At 39.7% G+C, this 16,022-nt stretch overlaps 1 protein-coding gene across 1 annotated transcript in view; it reads left to right on the top strand.

Moving 5' to 3' along the window:
* SYNE1 (spectrin repeat containing, nuclear envelope 1) overlaps positions 1–16,022 on the top strand; it is a 436,861-nt gene that overhangs the window by 85,932 nt on the left and 334,907 nt on the right. Inside the window, exons 27-31 of the mRNA XM_015426162.1 lie at positions 552–728; positions 4,605–4,745; positions 5,811–5,971; positions 9,875–10,025; positions 14,815–15,042. Of these exons, the coding sequence (XP_015281648.1) occupies positions 552–728; positions 4,605–4,745; positions 5,811–5,971; positions 9,875–10,025; positions 14,815–15,042 (858 nt within the window). The remainder of the gene's footprint in view (positions 1–551; positions 729–4,604; positions 4,746–5,810; positions 5,972–9,874; positions 10,026–14,814; positions 15,043–16,022) is intronic.

Here is a 16,022-nt window from a genome sequence, read left to right as displayed (position 1 = left end):
TCGTTTGCATATGCGACTTGATTGGCTTTTACCTCTAACATTCTAAACAGTTTGCTGTTCTGAGGTAAAATGTGTCCAAGGAGATAGGGTTGCCAACTCCAGGTGGGAAATTCCTGGAGATGTGAGGGATGGAGCCTGGAGAGGGTGAGGTTTCAGGAGGCGTGGGACCTCGGACAGGTACAAAGCCATAGACTCCACCCTCCAAACCAACCATTCCCTTCTGGGGAACCATCATTGCCAATCTCCAGGTGAGGGCTGGAGATCACTCAAAATTACACCTGTTCTTTAGGTAGCAGAGATCAGTTCCTCTGGAGAAAATGGTGGACTCAGTGTCATTATACCCTGCTGAGGTCGCCACAGCAAATTGACACTGAGTGTTCAAGGCACCCATTTAGAGCCTCTTTCTAGAGATTGTTGTATTTTTTTCCTCAACGGGCCTTTTTCCTAGTATATTAATACTTGCTTTTTACAAATACATTTCATGTACTTATTTCCATCGTGAGACAAGAAATATCTGGATCTACTTCATACTTTTTAATATTTGTTTCTAGCAAAAGACAAAGAGGCTCCAGGCAAAGAGGCAAGATGTACAGCAGCAGCTTGCCCGAGGTAAGCAGCTACAGATTGAAGGTAGTCTGTCTCCCACCGTGCAAGAAGATTTCTGGAAGCTGGAGAGCACATTACAAAACATGCAGCAGTCTGTGGATAAACGTGGTGAACAACTGAAGGTCAGTGTTCTTATATAATTACTGAGAAGCAGAAAGCCTTCAATCTCTCATGTTGAAAATGAGTTATACATTTGGTTTATCACTGATATGTAGTTAATACATCCTGATTATTCTTGTTTGCCAGACAGATTTTGTTTAGTCAACAGCCCTATTCTTGTTTGCTACTGCTAACATGGTAGCTTTTTCTCTATGGTGACTTCTGGCACTCATGAAGTAATTTTTAATACAAGAACTACATGGATGCATAATTATTTCCCCCCTGTTTATTATATCCAGCGATTAGATGGGAAGAAACCACATAATTGGCCCTGCCCACATGGTTGCAGTATCCAAATGCTTAGTGCAGCATTCTGGACAGATGTCATACTGAAGCAGCTCCCAATCATCTAGTGGGGAATGTGAACATGATGGAAAGATGCTGGGTTGTATTAAAGTATGGCAAAGCAGAAATTAGGAATCCTCTGTGCTTCATTCTCTTTGGGGGATACAATATGCCATAAAGTGAAATTTTAATTTCTTATGGCATATTGTATAATGTATCATCATCATTATCATCATCATCAATGATTCTCAACATGGCCCCATCTGTGGACACTTAAATCCAGAGATTTCAGCCATGGACAGACAAGACAGATCTTTCTATTAACCCAAGAAAAGCCCCAGGTTTGCAGAAACATCTAAAATCTTTAAAAAAAACAAAAAACAACTTGGGGGAGAAGTTAAAACCCCCAAAATGATAAAAGCAGCACCTGTAGCTTTAAGAAACAAATGCCCTCTGGCCATTGTTAGGGAAGACTGACACTATTGCCAGTGTTCAAGCCTTGATTTCTATCAGTGAAAGGCATGGGGAGGGGCAGGAACTTTTTCGGGGCTGTTTTGCCATTTGAGGAAGAACTCATTGGGGCCAGGCCTAGGAGCATCCTCCAGGCAACTCATCCTCCAGGCAACAGACTTGCATGACTCACCCAGGCTGGGCTGCTTGCTACTGTTCAAAAGGAGCCTCTTTCCAAAAGCTAGTGTTGTGTAGTAGTTAGAGTATCAGACTAGGATTTGGAAGACCCAGGTCTGAATCCCAGCTCTGCTGTGGAAGTGCACTAATAACCTTGGACCAGTTACAAACAATGTTCCCTCTAAGCTGTGGAGTCCTGTGAGCAAAAATTCTACTTTGTGAGCTCCTGGCATTAAAGTTGTGAGCAAGTGATTTGGCTCCTGCATAAATCAGTCTGCTCTGGAGCCATCCCTCCTGAGCTAGGGCAAAAATGTGTGAGCCGGAGGCTAAAAAACTGTGAGCTAGCTCACACTAACTCAGCTTAGAGGGAACACTGGTTACAAACTCTCAGCCTAACCTATCTCACAGGTTTTTGTGAGGATAAAATGGAGAGGAGAATGATATAAACTCCTTTTGGTTGTCATTGTGGGGGAGAAATGGGTATAAATGAAATAATAAATGTAGCTGAAAATAAGATGGCAGATAAAAGGTAAGTTGGTGGGTAGCTGGGAAGGAAAGAAAGAACGGAAAGGTGAGAATACTGCAGTTGCTTGGAGGAAGAAAAGAGGAAATAATATGGGGAGGAGATATTGGGGATAGTGAAGTCCCCCCCGCAAGTCCTTGTAGGTTCCCCACCGTGCAGCTGGCCCTGCTCAGCCAGCACTGCACAATTCAACCAGAATTTTTATGGGAAGAGGCTGCCAGGGAGAAGGAAGGAGGGAAAGCTAAAGACAGGGTAAAGATAAAGGCAAGTTAGCTGGTGGGTGAGAAGGACAGAAGGAAGCAGGAAAATGGAGAGGCTGTGGGGGCTTTAAGGGAAGAGAAAGAGGAAATAGTGGGGGAGGTGAAAATGAGATGCCTCCCTCAAGTCTTTGTAGATGCCCCACTTTTTATCTCTAATTTTGAACAAGGCCCTAGATTTAGATCTGCAAATTATGGCTATCTACAGGGAAGGGAGATGTGTTTACAAAATTAGAGGAGCCATGAAGTTTGCAAAAGAAAAAAAGGATGAGGGGGCTTTAAAAAATCCTTAAACCTCACCTGACAGGGGGGGAAAACAACCTCCATGTTGAAAGTTGCACTTGCTTCACAACCCCATAAACAGGTGGCTGGTTGCAGTAAGGGAAGTGGGGAGACGCTGTTGCGATGTATGTTAAATTGAAACAATCCAACTACGTGCAGCCATGATATGATTAATACATTTAGCGTAAACAGTCTTATAAATATTTCTTAAGTAGCGTTATCAGGGGTCGTTTCGTAGAAAAACAGCTAGGGGAACTCATTAACATAACTCATTAGCATCTGCCACACCCCCTGCCATCACCGGAAGTGTGTCATAAGGCCACACCGCCTGCCATCACCGGAGGTGTGTCATAAGGCCACACCCACCTCTCAGTTAGTCTTAATCTTAAAGGTTAGTCTTAAAGGTGCTATTTGAACTCTTGGACTATTTTGCAGCAACAGACTAACACAGCTACCTCGGGGAAGCTCCTGGATGGGGCTGGGAGTCCTTGCGGAGGCCACGTGGAGTGGCCTTGGCCAGGCAGAGGGGGAGGACACCAACTTACCCTCCTGCTTCTTCCTCCTTCTGCAACAGAATGAGGCTGGAAGCAGGGGGCGGCCAGAAGAAGGGGGCGGGGCTTCGTTGTGTGCCCCGCCCCACTGCACCTCACCCGGGGGAACTGCGATCCCCCGCGATCCCCCCGAATCGACCTCTGAATGTTATCCTTTTTATAATTACATAGAATTATATGCTTGTTTCCAGTCACTCTACCTGTGCCAAGTGTCTTGAAAGACTTTGTCACTGAGAGGAAGATTGCTCTGAGTAGCTTTACTGAAGCTATAGATAATAAGAGAGATTCTTAGAGAAAGAATTGAGAACTTGGCTACAGGATTGAGACTATGCAGGATCTGCCTTGAGAAAGCAATGAAACAGAATTCACAGCTGTTCTGTTGGCGGTGCTGCAGAGAATGCAGTGCACAAGTGAAATATGGACATGAATTGATTATGGAACAGGATTTAAAAATTTAAAACCTTGGGAAGTCTTTCAAGACACTTGGCACAGGCACTTTACTTTTTCTATGTAATTATATAAAGGATGTGAACTGTTTATAAGACTGTTTACACTAAATGTATTAATCATATCACGGTTGCATGTAGTTGGATTGTTTCTCCTCATTCAGTGATCTCTCTTTGTTTTAAAACCCTCAATTGGGATGTATGTTAAGTTGGCAGGCAGGGAAACACGTAATGGATGGACTAAGAGAGGGGAGGAAGATGGATGACTGAAGCAGAGGGGAAGGAAGGAAGGAGGAGGCAGCGGTGGGATTGTGGAGAAGAGGGGCTGCCAGGCAGGTGAGTAAATGAGAGAGGAAAGAATGAAGATGGCACAGGCCAGTGAGGCAGCAAGGACAGAAGAAGCAGGCAGCAGCACGGAGGGCAAAGGAGGCACACTGCCAGACAGTTGAGTTAGCAAGCTGGGGGAGCAGTGTTAGAGGCAGCAAGGGGAGGAAGCTCAGCAGGCAAGCCTGTTAGGCGGCAGTGGCAGCAGAGACAGAGGGGAAAGACTGAAATAGGAGGAGTAGAAGGAGGTGGTGGGAGAGTGAGAAGGTAGGGGCAGAAAGCTGCAAGAGGAAGTGGGGACCCATAGGAGTGGGTGAGGATTCCTCACTTGTACCTTTAAAATTTCTGTATCTACCTTAAAAAAGGCCTTCATTAATTTTGATCAACTCTCTGAATATTCTCACAAGCCCTAACATGATTGACCACATGCCACGGTTCAACAACATTCGTAACAGATACTGCTTTGTTGATTTTGGTCCCCCATCGGTGCTTTTCTGTAATTATCAACCATGCTAGTTTTCTCTATTTTCTTTCTTTCTTCTAGATCACCATAAACACATGGGAGCAGTTTGAAAGGGACAAAGAGACTGTTGTAAAGTATCTTAGTCAAGCGAGTTCTGCACTGGAACGTATCTTAAACTTCAGCAGCTTAGAGAGTTTGTCATCAGAACTGGAAAAAACAAAAGTATGTGTGCTATATGGTACTGGAAATATTCTACAACATGTTTGAAATATAATTAGCTTCCTTGTTCTCTTTGGAGTTTTTAATAGATAATGTATTCCCCCCCCCTTATTTTTTCCTTGGGCAAAAAAGTGGTGTAGTAATTTTCAAAATAAAATAATAAAATAATAATACAGGCTCTTAGGAGCTTGGCATTCAAGCATGGAGGATTCCAGTGGGTTCAACAGAGTGCTGTTTTCCTCCATTCCTTATTGGTATTTGCAGGAAATGTATCGGCTCATTACAAAGGATGGGAAAGGTAATGAACCTTGCATCTTCACATCCTGCCCCTCTCTTCTTAGAATAAATTACTGATAGAAGGTATCCACAGTATGCTTGTTTCCAGTCACTCTGCTTGTGCATGTCCTGCGTCATGCGTATGCATTGAGGGGAGAGGAGGTCTGCATTTAGGCTGTGAGAATCTTCTATATGTGGATGCTGCACTTATAGAAGGACTAAATCATGTCTTAAGACCATCAGTGGCCCCGGTCACACGGGCCGGAAAATGCGGGGGGGAGGCATGGCAATTTGCAGTGCCGCAGTTTGCCGCACGACAACGCGATCAAACACGTCGGCAGCAACCCACAGTTCTGGCCCTCGGCGTGTGCGCTGCAATGCAAACGGCCGGAAGGGAAAAGCTGTGCCGGCACAATCACAACACGGGAGTCCGGAGGCAGCCCGTGGCAAACCGTTTGCCATTACCCTTGTTGAGGTATTTTTTTAATGCGCATTTTCGGCGGCATGCCACGGGTTAGCCACGGGAGTGCTCCACTTCCCAGATGTTGTGGTGTGATCGCGGCCGGAAAATCCGCCATCCACTCGTGGCTCTCCCGCGGCAAATTTGCTGTGTGAATGGGGCCAATGTGTTATAATCAATGCCTTGGAGTGTATGGGGGGAAATTTATTAGAGATATTTGAAGCATTAATTTTATAAAACTTTTTGAGATTTATTTTTACATTTTTATCAAATAAACATAATTTTCAGTCAATGATTAAAATTTTTTTTTTCATAATTGCACACTTTTACAGGAGCTTTCTAAGCAGACAGTAGCTATGGCGATGGAAGCTGAGAATCTTGTCAAGAAGTCTTTTGCCATACAGCTTGGTGCAAAGAACAAGCAAACCCTTCAGCAACAAGCCAAGTCCATCCAGGAACAAGTTAAAAAAGTGGAAGCTACTGCTGAAGAAGAGTATGTTCTTAAAAAGTCATAGTATTTCCTCCCTGATGGCACCTTTTGTGATTCTATCAAAATTCATTGTTTAGTCAAAAACTTTGTAAACTCTAGTTTGTCATGGAGAAGTAATTCATAAGCCAGAAATTACCATATTATACAGATAGTGTGGAGGTGGTTATGGTAATGATGGGAATCAAACATTTATAGCCCACAAATCTAGAAAATAGTGACAATCCTGAACTCTTTACACTTGGAAGTAAATTCTCATTTATTTAAGTGGGGCTTACTTCCATATAAGTGTCCTTAGAATTGCCGTGTTAGGCTGCAATCTTGAATCCAATTATATGTATTTAAGCCCATTAACTTTAACACAGCTGAGCACTATTAACAGGACAGATAACTAATGTCTTACTAATACACAGTAGATGATTCCACTCAGGCTTAGATAAATTAATACTGCCATGTCCAAAAGTGCCTAGAGCTTTTAGAGAAATATCTCGGTCTACTCTGTGAAGTATTTTTCTTGACATTTTTTCTGCTCTGTGCACCAGAACATCAAAATGTGCCTTCTCTCATTGGAATTATTTCCCAATTTGGTTTACCTGTTGCTGCTATTTAAAATTCTAAAGTGTATAGTTATCCATACTTTATTACAAAGTAGGAAGACATATACAAATATGGGGAGAAATATTTATCACATTTTGCAGACCAGAACTGAATTTTCCCCTCAGAAAATTCATTTTGGAAGATGAGCTTTGATAAAGTCTGCTTCCAGTGACATGAATATGAACAATGATATTGATCTGGAATAGCAGTCCATATTTTGGAAGTTTCAGGAGCGGTTTGTAAGTTGTGATTTTCATAAGCATCATACACGGATAAAATCACCCATGTGAGGGTCCTACATTGTGGACATACTTTTCTCAACAGGCAATCAAATAAGACTATTTAAAAGGTTTTAGAAATAATATGTAAATTAGATAATAGTTTTAGCAGAATTTGAACTATAGAATTCTAAACAAACTGGTAACATTTTCAAAAGGCCTGAATTTGGTACAGTTGTGTCACAGTTTATATTTTATTATTAATAACAAAGATCCTCAGACATTATCTAATTCCATGCTGCTTTACCGGGATCAGTTCAGGAATCAGTAACAGTCACAAAGCTTGTTCTGAATAGGGACATAGAATTCTTAATTCACTACAGATGCAGATTTTCTGCCCCCATGAATTTCCCCTCTGCTCTAATCAAGCTGATTACAATATGCATTGTATCTCTGCACCCTGAGTTCCTTCTTTGCAATACCCTCCCATCTTCTGACTGTGATATTAGGACTCAGAAATCTGCATTCCACCTCCTATCTGACAAAGTGAGTTTATACCCCGAAGATCTTGTTGGTATCTGTTGGACTTGATTCTAGCTGTTTAATCTCCACAGTATATTATTTTCAGGTACATTCATGTAGAGAATGCCTTATACAGTATAGAATCTTGATGCATACAGCTGCAGCTTCTTGGGCCCAATCACATTGCAGTGAAAGTGTAGCAACCCTAGGAAACGTCCACAAGAGTGGTATCTGTTTCTGTGTAGAGCGTGGATCATGAGACACTCTCCAGATTCATGCATTGTTGGTATCACAAGCAGATCAAACTTAACTGTGTGAAACAGACTATAGTATATAAAGTACTGTAAAGAAAGGTTTATCTTCACAACATTTCTATGAGGTATGTTATTAATATTCCCATTTTACAGATAAGAACCTGAGGCTGGAACTTGCGTCTGGCAAGTAATTGATTTCATGCCAGTGCAGAGAGTTAAGCCAGGTTCTCCTTGGTCTCAGCCTGGTTCCCTCTCCCCTGGATCATACTTCCACACAGTGATTAAAAACATATCTATGGAATAAGGATTGTCCTGGTCATTGTTTGGATTTTCATTACATAAGTAAAAAAAATTTCTGAGAAGATGCGTAACATTTTCTAATGTTGTTTACCACATACGTGATTAGATTTTTAACAGTTTTGGAGAAAAGTTATGTTTTAATATCACTATTTTGCCCATAATATTAATCTTGAAAAAATAGTATAATTTCCCCCCTTGTTGGTGGCTTTATTCATTACTAACAGTTCTCTCCTGATAATATCATAGGATATACTATTGTTTTATTGGATGACTATGATTTCCATTATATAAATTATTTAAAAGCCATTTTTTTTCCTTTACCAGATGTAGAAAAGTTCTCTTCATCATCCAGTCTCTTCTGCCAGTGACCTCTTTTGAAGAGATTTTCATTTGGATGTAAAATAGTTTATCTGTTACCTAGGTACAGACAATCACGATTAAGTTGCAAAATATGAATGCATACTTAAGCAACTTATTGAATTTCTCAGATACATATTTAGACACAGATAAGTGGTTTGTACATATAGTTATATGGTTTACATTGCACATGCATTCTTTGTAGCCTTAACATTTGCATCCGAAAGATTGACATCCTGCTTTGGAATTGGATGAGGCTGACTTTGAAATGCAACACAGCTATGAGCTCAAACCAAAAGATGCTAGCTGTATCAATGGATTTTATGCCATCTTCAATGCACTGTTTGCTGTACAGCATTCAATCCTCTTCCAATGTACTTGTGGCATGAGCACAATAATACAGGGTCATTTGTAACCAAGTATGTCACATATATAGGGGGAAGGAATATTAAAAAATGATAAAGAATTATATGTGGGATGAAGCAAATCCATGAAGGTTTGTGGAAATATAGGGGTAGGAGATGTGGGACTGTATGGGAATGGAATATGGAGTAGTAATGACATGGAAGAGACAAGAAGCTCTGCTGGCAGCAAGAGGCCCATCTCTTCCCTGTATCTAAGACAGCACTGCATGTAGTGTAATTCTGTACATAAATGGAATATGCAAAGCTCTTGTTTGAATTACAGAAAAAAGATTAGGATGGCTTTAATTATTGTACTTGGAACTTCAGCACATTGCTCTTTCTTCCATATGAAATAAATAAGATTGGGTATACCCCCAGTACAAACATGGTTATAATGTACCTCTTGATCATTCTTCTACATTTTGTTCTGGTTTCATGGAGAGCAAGTCACTGAATTCATTGACAAAACTTGGGTTAAATTTAAAATGGCTACCATTGTTTGGAGTTTAAATTAAGTTATTAAGAATGTAGTGTTATATTGCCTCAGCTGGGTGCAAGCTGCTGCAATCTGGCTTCTGCCCATCTTGCTCCAATTATTGAAGAGTCCTGAGACCATGTGTAGGATAAGGCTACTTCCTACATCAGCATTGCCCCTTTAGTAAATGATGCAACAACATTAGCTGATAGTTACCAATCAGCTTCAATAGTGCTGGTGTAATAGAAGAAGCTGGAGCTGTGGTGGCTCAAGTGGTTAAGACGCTGAACTGCAGGCTAAGGTCGGTAGTTCAGCAGTTCGAGACCCGAGTGTGCCGCATGACGGAGTGAGCTCCCGTCTCTAGTTCCAGCTCCTGCCAACCTAGCAGTTCGAAAGCAAGAAATTGCCAGTAGATAAATAGGTACCACTTCGGTGGGAAGGTAACAGCGTTCCGTGCGCCCTGGTGTTTAGTCATGCCGGCCACATGACCATGGAAACATCTTCGGACAGCGCTGGCTCTTCGGCTTTGAAACGGAGATGAGCACCGCAACCCTAGAGTTGGATTCGACTGGCTTTCGAGCAAGGGAAACCTTTACCTTTACCTAACATAAGAATAGGGCTATAAAACTTTGAAGCAGACACTGGAAAATAAGGTTTTTAAAATGACAATATTTAAGGGTAATCATAGAAGAATCTTCATTAAATGATTTATGCAAGAAGATGGGAAGAGTTACACAGTAACGGACTGTTTATTTTTTTCTACTAAATATGGTTGATTTTAGTATTAAAACCATGGAAATGGTGAAAAACAAGTGGGATCATTTTGGCAAAAAAATTGAAGCTTTGTCCATCTGGATCAGTGAAAAAGAAAAAGAACTGGATACCTTGGAAACTTCATCGTCTTCTTTGGATATGCAAATCAACCAAATTAAGGTGATTGGTTCACATTATATTTAGCATTAAAACAGTGTTTTTTTTCTTTTCTCCATTAGAAAGCCATAGAGGAGAGGAACAGGCATTTAATTCAGTCTACAACAATGTACAAATATGTCACACTTTGAGGCAAAGATACCAAGATGGAAGGTTTTGCAGGAGCTGAAAAAATGTATATGTTGATTTCTTTCCGTATTTTTAGTGTGCAATTTTCTTTCCCTATTTTTAGTGTGCAATTTTTCCTTATACATCCGTGGTATGCAAAATGTACATATATCACAGTTTCAGTAAATAAATACATTTTCAATTAAAATTCCTGGCCTGCAAAATGTCCTCATGGTATGTTTTCACAGAGTGTAGAATGTTTTATATTGTAACATGTATGGCAGCTAGTAGTATTTTATTTCAGTACGGTAGATAATTTACATACGATTTGTGTATCTTATTTCTCAATAATGCTGAAATAATAAAGAAACTACTATGCTTGGTAGCTTCTATATCCATACCCCTTTGTTACATATTCTGAATTCTTTCACACAGTAGATTCCATTTTTCCTGGTTCGGTAATAAACCTCAGATACACAAGAGTTTCTTGCATGAAAAGAAGTATTGTTCCCCAATATTATTGTTTACTGCCTCGTCATTTTGTTACAAATACATACACTCATTTTCAAAGGCTTTGGCCTCAGTCTCACAAGTAGGCTCAGGTAAGGCAGAAAGCTGTGTGGTCATTATATTCGAGGAGCTCCTCCGCCAAGCAGATGGCCTGTCCTATTAGATCTTTCAACACTGATCATCTGTTCATGTGAAAGAGTTTACCATACCCATTCAACCCCAGCTACCCGATCAGTGCTGTCAAAATAACAGTCCTGCGTACAGTGAAGCATGCAGAATTACTGCATCTGTACTTTTGGGAGGTGGATAAGGAGTCCCCCCTGTGCACTATACTGTGACATACATGATATTGGGTCCATAAGGGTATACCACTTCTGCTAGATTAGGGCACACATGGCTATGAATGAAAATGCCTTACTTTTGCATTAAACATATTTGCATTCAGTTTCAAGCCAGCAATACAGGGCCCAGTAAATGCTTTTAAGTTTCTTTAAAATCATTTGGGCTGAAGTCTTCATAAATTGCACAAGATTTCAGCCAAGACACAGGCTTCTTACTGTATTGTAGTTAAACTATATTGTAATTGTATGCAGAGAAATTAAAAGATATTTCAAAAGATATGTCTTTTGTGAGAATGGGGGGTTACACTTTTAATAGAATTTCTGAAAAACAGTGTACATTAATTATAACATTAATTATAACATTAATTTGAATAGCCTGAGGGTTGGGTTTTTTTGCCATCAAGTCTCACCCGACTTATGGCAACCGCATAGGATTTTCAAGCAAGAGACATTCAGAAGTGGTTTGCCATTGCCTGCCTCTGCACAGCGACCTTCGTATTCCTTGGTGATCTCCCATCCACATACTAACCTGTGCAAACCCTGCTTAGCTTCCAAGATCTGACAAGATCGGGCTAGCCTTGGCTATCCAAGTCAAGGCATAGCCTGAGTATTGGGGTAGAAAAGTAGTATAATTTTTATACATTATTAAATTCATCAGGACATTTATGTCTTATTTACAGTGGGGTAAAATACTCTCTGAAATTTCCCTTGAAGCAACAGCAATTTATCTCTGTCTGTCACAACTGTATCCTGCCCTCCCTCCGAGGTCTTCAAGGCAGCATGCGATGTTCTCCTCTCCTCCAGTTTCCCCTAACGAATGTATATCATAGCATGTGTTTTTATTAGTTAAGAATGCTCGCATAGATTTCATTTAAAATAACTTGATTAAATGAAACTATCTGGATCACACACAATATTAATTCTGAATCATGCACCAGGACTTCCTGAAGTTACTTATGGAGGGGGGCAGTGCATGCATACTCACGCAGTTGGTTGTGTGCCACGCATGATCTGATAGGGGACTGAAGAACAGTACGGATTATAAGAAATCAGCGGAGTAAAAATTAGGCAAAATTGCTGTGTCCATATGTGTGTGTTTAATTATGTACACACACACACACACACGAACATAAGAGAAGCCAATGCTAGATCGGGCCAATGGCCCATCCAGTCCAACACTCTGTCACACAGTGGCCAAAAATACCAGGTGCCATCAGGAGATCCACCAGTGGGGCCAGGACACTAGAAGCCCTCCCACTGTCCCCCCCCCCATACACACGCACATAAAACAGAGAAATGTATTATTAAATTTATTATTCATAGACAAATATTATTCATAAAAATAATGTAACCCTTTGCAAATGGGAAGATAACTATCCAGATCCAACTGTCCTTCACTCTTAAACTGATTGCTGTTGTCCGAGGTCAGGTTCCCGGTGTGGGAATGGACTTTATAGCATATGACTTGGTTCAGTTGCTTTTGTACTCTGAAGGTGATCTATATTGTTTGTTGCTTCTCTCTGCATGTGATACAGCATGGGTTTAATTATATGTTAAGGAAGACTAATATGGAAAGGATCCTGCCATAGCTGGAAGAATGACTTTAATCAGTCTCAGTCCTTTCTGGTTCTGTGAGTTGTTTCCAGTTGCTGTACCAATATGACCCTCACAGTGCAATCCTACATAGTTATTCCAGTATATTACCATTGATTTCAGCAGGCTTGATTGGCATAACTTTGAATTGGATGGATGGATGGACAGACAGACAGACAGATGGATGATGGATGGACGGATGTCCAACCATATAAGCATCCTAAGCCTTGTGCCCTGAGTTGCTCAGAAGGATGGGCATACAGATCTTTTTAAATGAATGAGAATAAAATAAATAAGCTTCAGTCCTCTTGCTACTAATTGGTCATATCTTGCTTAAAGAATCTAACCATCTTTGAAAGTGTTGCACTGTACTGGGAAAGAACCCCACTTCTTGCCTAGGACCATCATGTGAAAGAATAGTGTGGCCTCCAAGAATACGGACCATTAGAAGGTGATATCAAAGCATATGTTACCACACATCAATCCTCTTCATTCACTCCCCTCTTTTTCTATATATTAATGGTTGTAAGAATCAGTTTTCCTGAGATATTTTGTACTTGCTTAGAAGTGCCAGAACAAAAAACATAAGCATACTATATGCATTCTGCAGGACAACAGAAAAGGGTCAACTCCCTTGCTTCCAGGGATTTTAAACATCTCAGAGCAGCCTCAAGATTGAGACTTATATTATAGAATAAAACAGCTTTTGATTAATACAAGGTATCTATATCCATGTCTGCATGTTTTCAACTGAAAGCAGTTGCACATTTATGAGATTATATCAGTTTTATCCATAAAAACTAAATGGGCAGAAACAAAGCCGGAGAAGGGAGAGGAGTAAAAGACAATAGAGACACAATAAATTTGTATATAAAAATGTCTCATTCTGCTATAAAACCAAAATCAGATTTATTAAAAATGAGATTTAATCTAAAACTGAAAACATTATTTTTTTAAAAAAAACTATTCGTTATTTATTTCACAGTCCCATGCAAAAGAGAATTGTTCCTCAAAATGCTCTGGAAATTGATTGTATTTCTCTTTTCAGAATGTTTTGTAATAAATTATAGTTTGTATAGAGTGCAACAAGCCTATTTAATATATACATTTCTAATTAAACTATTTCTGTTCTTGCCTGATATTCTTGTTTCTTTCAGTCCAAGTTAAATTATAGTTTGTATAGAGTGCAACAAGACTATTTAATATATACATTTCTCATTAAACTATTTCTGTTCCTTGCCTGACATTCTTGTTTCTTTCAGTCCAAGGCTCACTGAAAGAATGTTTAGACTGCATCCTTGCACTAATGTCTTGATGAATTTTATGAATGCACATGTGTATACTAGTTTCTAAGCCTGAGAAAACCATAATACAGTGTTTATGTTACCTCTGACTTTAAGGATGGGCTATCTAAATAGTTCAGGAGAACAAGGCAAATTATTACAGTTCACAATCCCCAAAGCTTCTCTTATGTAAATATGGTCACTAGGCTATATAAGAAGGAGTGATTTTACATTAGTTTGACATAAATTTTGTATTATTTTTACATTAGGTTGACATAAGCCAACACCAGACAATAGTATTCGTCACAATAACAGCTGGTGGATGGCAGCCCCAACAGATTCTGGTCTCAGTAATCCACCTACACTCCTAGCTAATTGCCACATGTTAGAGGATTAGTGTGGGTGTAAATTTACATAATCTCTACCTGGTTTATGTTGGTTACAATAGTGGCAATCAGTGCCTTTATAAGCACAATGGTACTGAAAAACAGAAATAGCATATTATAATTTTAATTTTCCAGATGAATATTATAAACAAAAATCTGGAATGGGTGATTGGCCACAGGAATCACCTTACACTTTCAGCAATATAATCACTGTTTTGTAATTTTTCTCATTTATTATACACAGTTAAAATACAATATTTTGTAGTAGCAAATTAGTTACATTACAATTTAATCATTACTAGCATATTAAGCCTGTTAAACAGTTAATGATAATGTATATATAATGTACTTAAAAATTATTTGTATGTAATGTAGCCTTATCTGCAAAAACAGTCACTGCATGTGCTAATACTCTATGCTGGACAATGCCATTTGGAGTGATTTACAGTTTCTTCCATGTGGTGTTGTATTTTATGCAGTAGCCTTAAGGAATGTGCATGTGTGAGAGAGTCTGTGGCTGGTTCACAAGCAAGCTGTAGATTCTTTATATCCAAATTGCTTTACATTTTAGGTTATTATTAAGGAAATAGATGGCAAGAAAAATGAAATCCCAAGTCTTGAAGAGGATACCCCATCATTTTTTCAATATCTTACCTCTGGAGAATCAGCACATATAAAAGCCAAGCTGACACAGATCAGAAGATACTGGGAAGAACTCACAGATCATGCGCAGCATCTGGAAGAAACAATGGCAGGGAAAGCATCGCTACAGCAAAAATACGAGGAAAACCTTTCAAAGGTAGACTTTGTAAAGTCTTTCTAGGCTACTCAGTAGAGGGTGGCAGTTAACTATCTCCAGAATAGATAGCTATTAAAATATGTTTTCTATAGCAGCTTCAAAGAAGGTACTTTTTGTTTGTTAAAAGAGCTTCACTGTGAATAAAATTATACTACAATTAATCCAAAACTGCAATTCTAATCCGGGAATACTGTCACTGTGTCTTTCAAATATCCATCCTAATAAGAATTTTTCTGACAAAGGATGCAACCTATGCCTGTGCCTGGGAGTGGCAGTGTGAAACTATGGAGACTTATTCCATTTTACACTCATTGAAGTTAGTGGACTTTGACTGGAATAACTCTGCATAGAATTCCACTGTAAGTCCCACTGAATTTAGTGGAATTTAAGATCCTCAAGTATTATAAACACATTGTTATCTGGCACGAGTATCCAGAATGCTCTGTTAACCAGCAGTGCCAGAGGGCAAGTTCCTCCACCTCAGCCACCATATCCCTACATCTTTGGGTACACAGTGTGTTATATTCGCCCCTCTCCAACCAGCTGGCTAGATGCCCCTGGCCATTGTTAGGCTTCTTACTTTTTACATCTCCCTCCCAAAATATCCCCAAATTACTTTCTCCTATCTTTATCCTTCCCCAACATCCTCTCCCTTCACTTTCAGTATCTCTTATAATGTCACAAGAGTAGATGTTACACTTCCATTCAAGTAAACATACATGGAATTAGGCTGCATATCACCCCATGTAAATATGTGTATAAACACACAAATCCATCTCTGCCATCCTCTTAGAACTGTGAGGTTGTTCAAACTTCTGTGTCATATGACTGGAATAATTGGAATTATTTTAATGTTTGGATTTAAGAGTGTTGGAACTAAAAACAAAAATAAACAAAAGCATACAAGAAACTTTTGTTACTGTCCATGGGGTTTCCTTGGCAAAGATACTGGAGTGGGTTGCCATTTCCTTCTCCAGTGG

This window comes from Gekko japonicus, unplaced genomic scaffold (genome assembly GCF_001447785.1).
Source record: "Gekko japonicus isolate JY-2015 unplaced genomic scaffold, Gekko_japonicus_V1.1 scaffold223, whole genome shotgun sequence".
In the NCBI taxonomy this organism is placed as follows: domain Eukaryota; kingdom Metazoa; phylum Chordata; class Lepidosauria; order Squamata; family Gekkonidae; genus Gekko; species Gekko japonicus.
The sequence above is the reverse complement of the archived record's forward strand: the minus strand, read 5'-3'. Positions and strand labels throughout refer to the sequence as shown.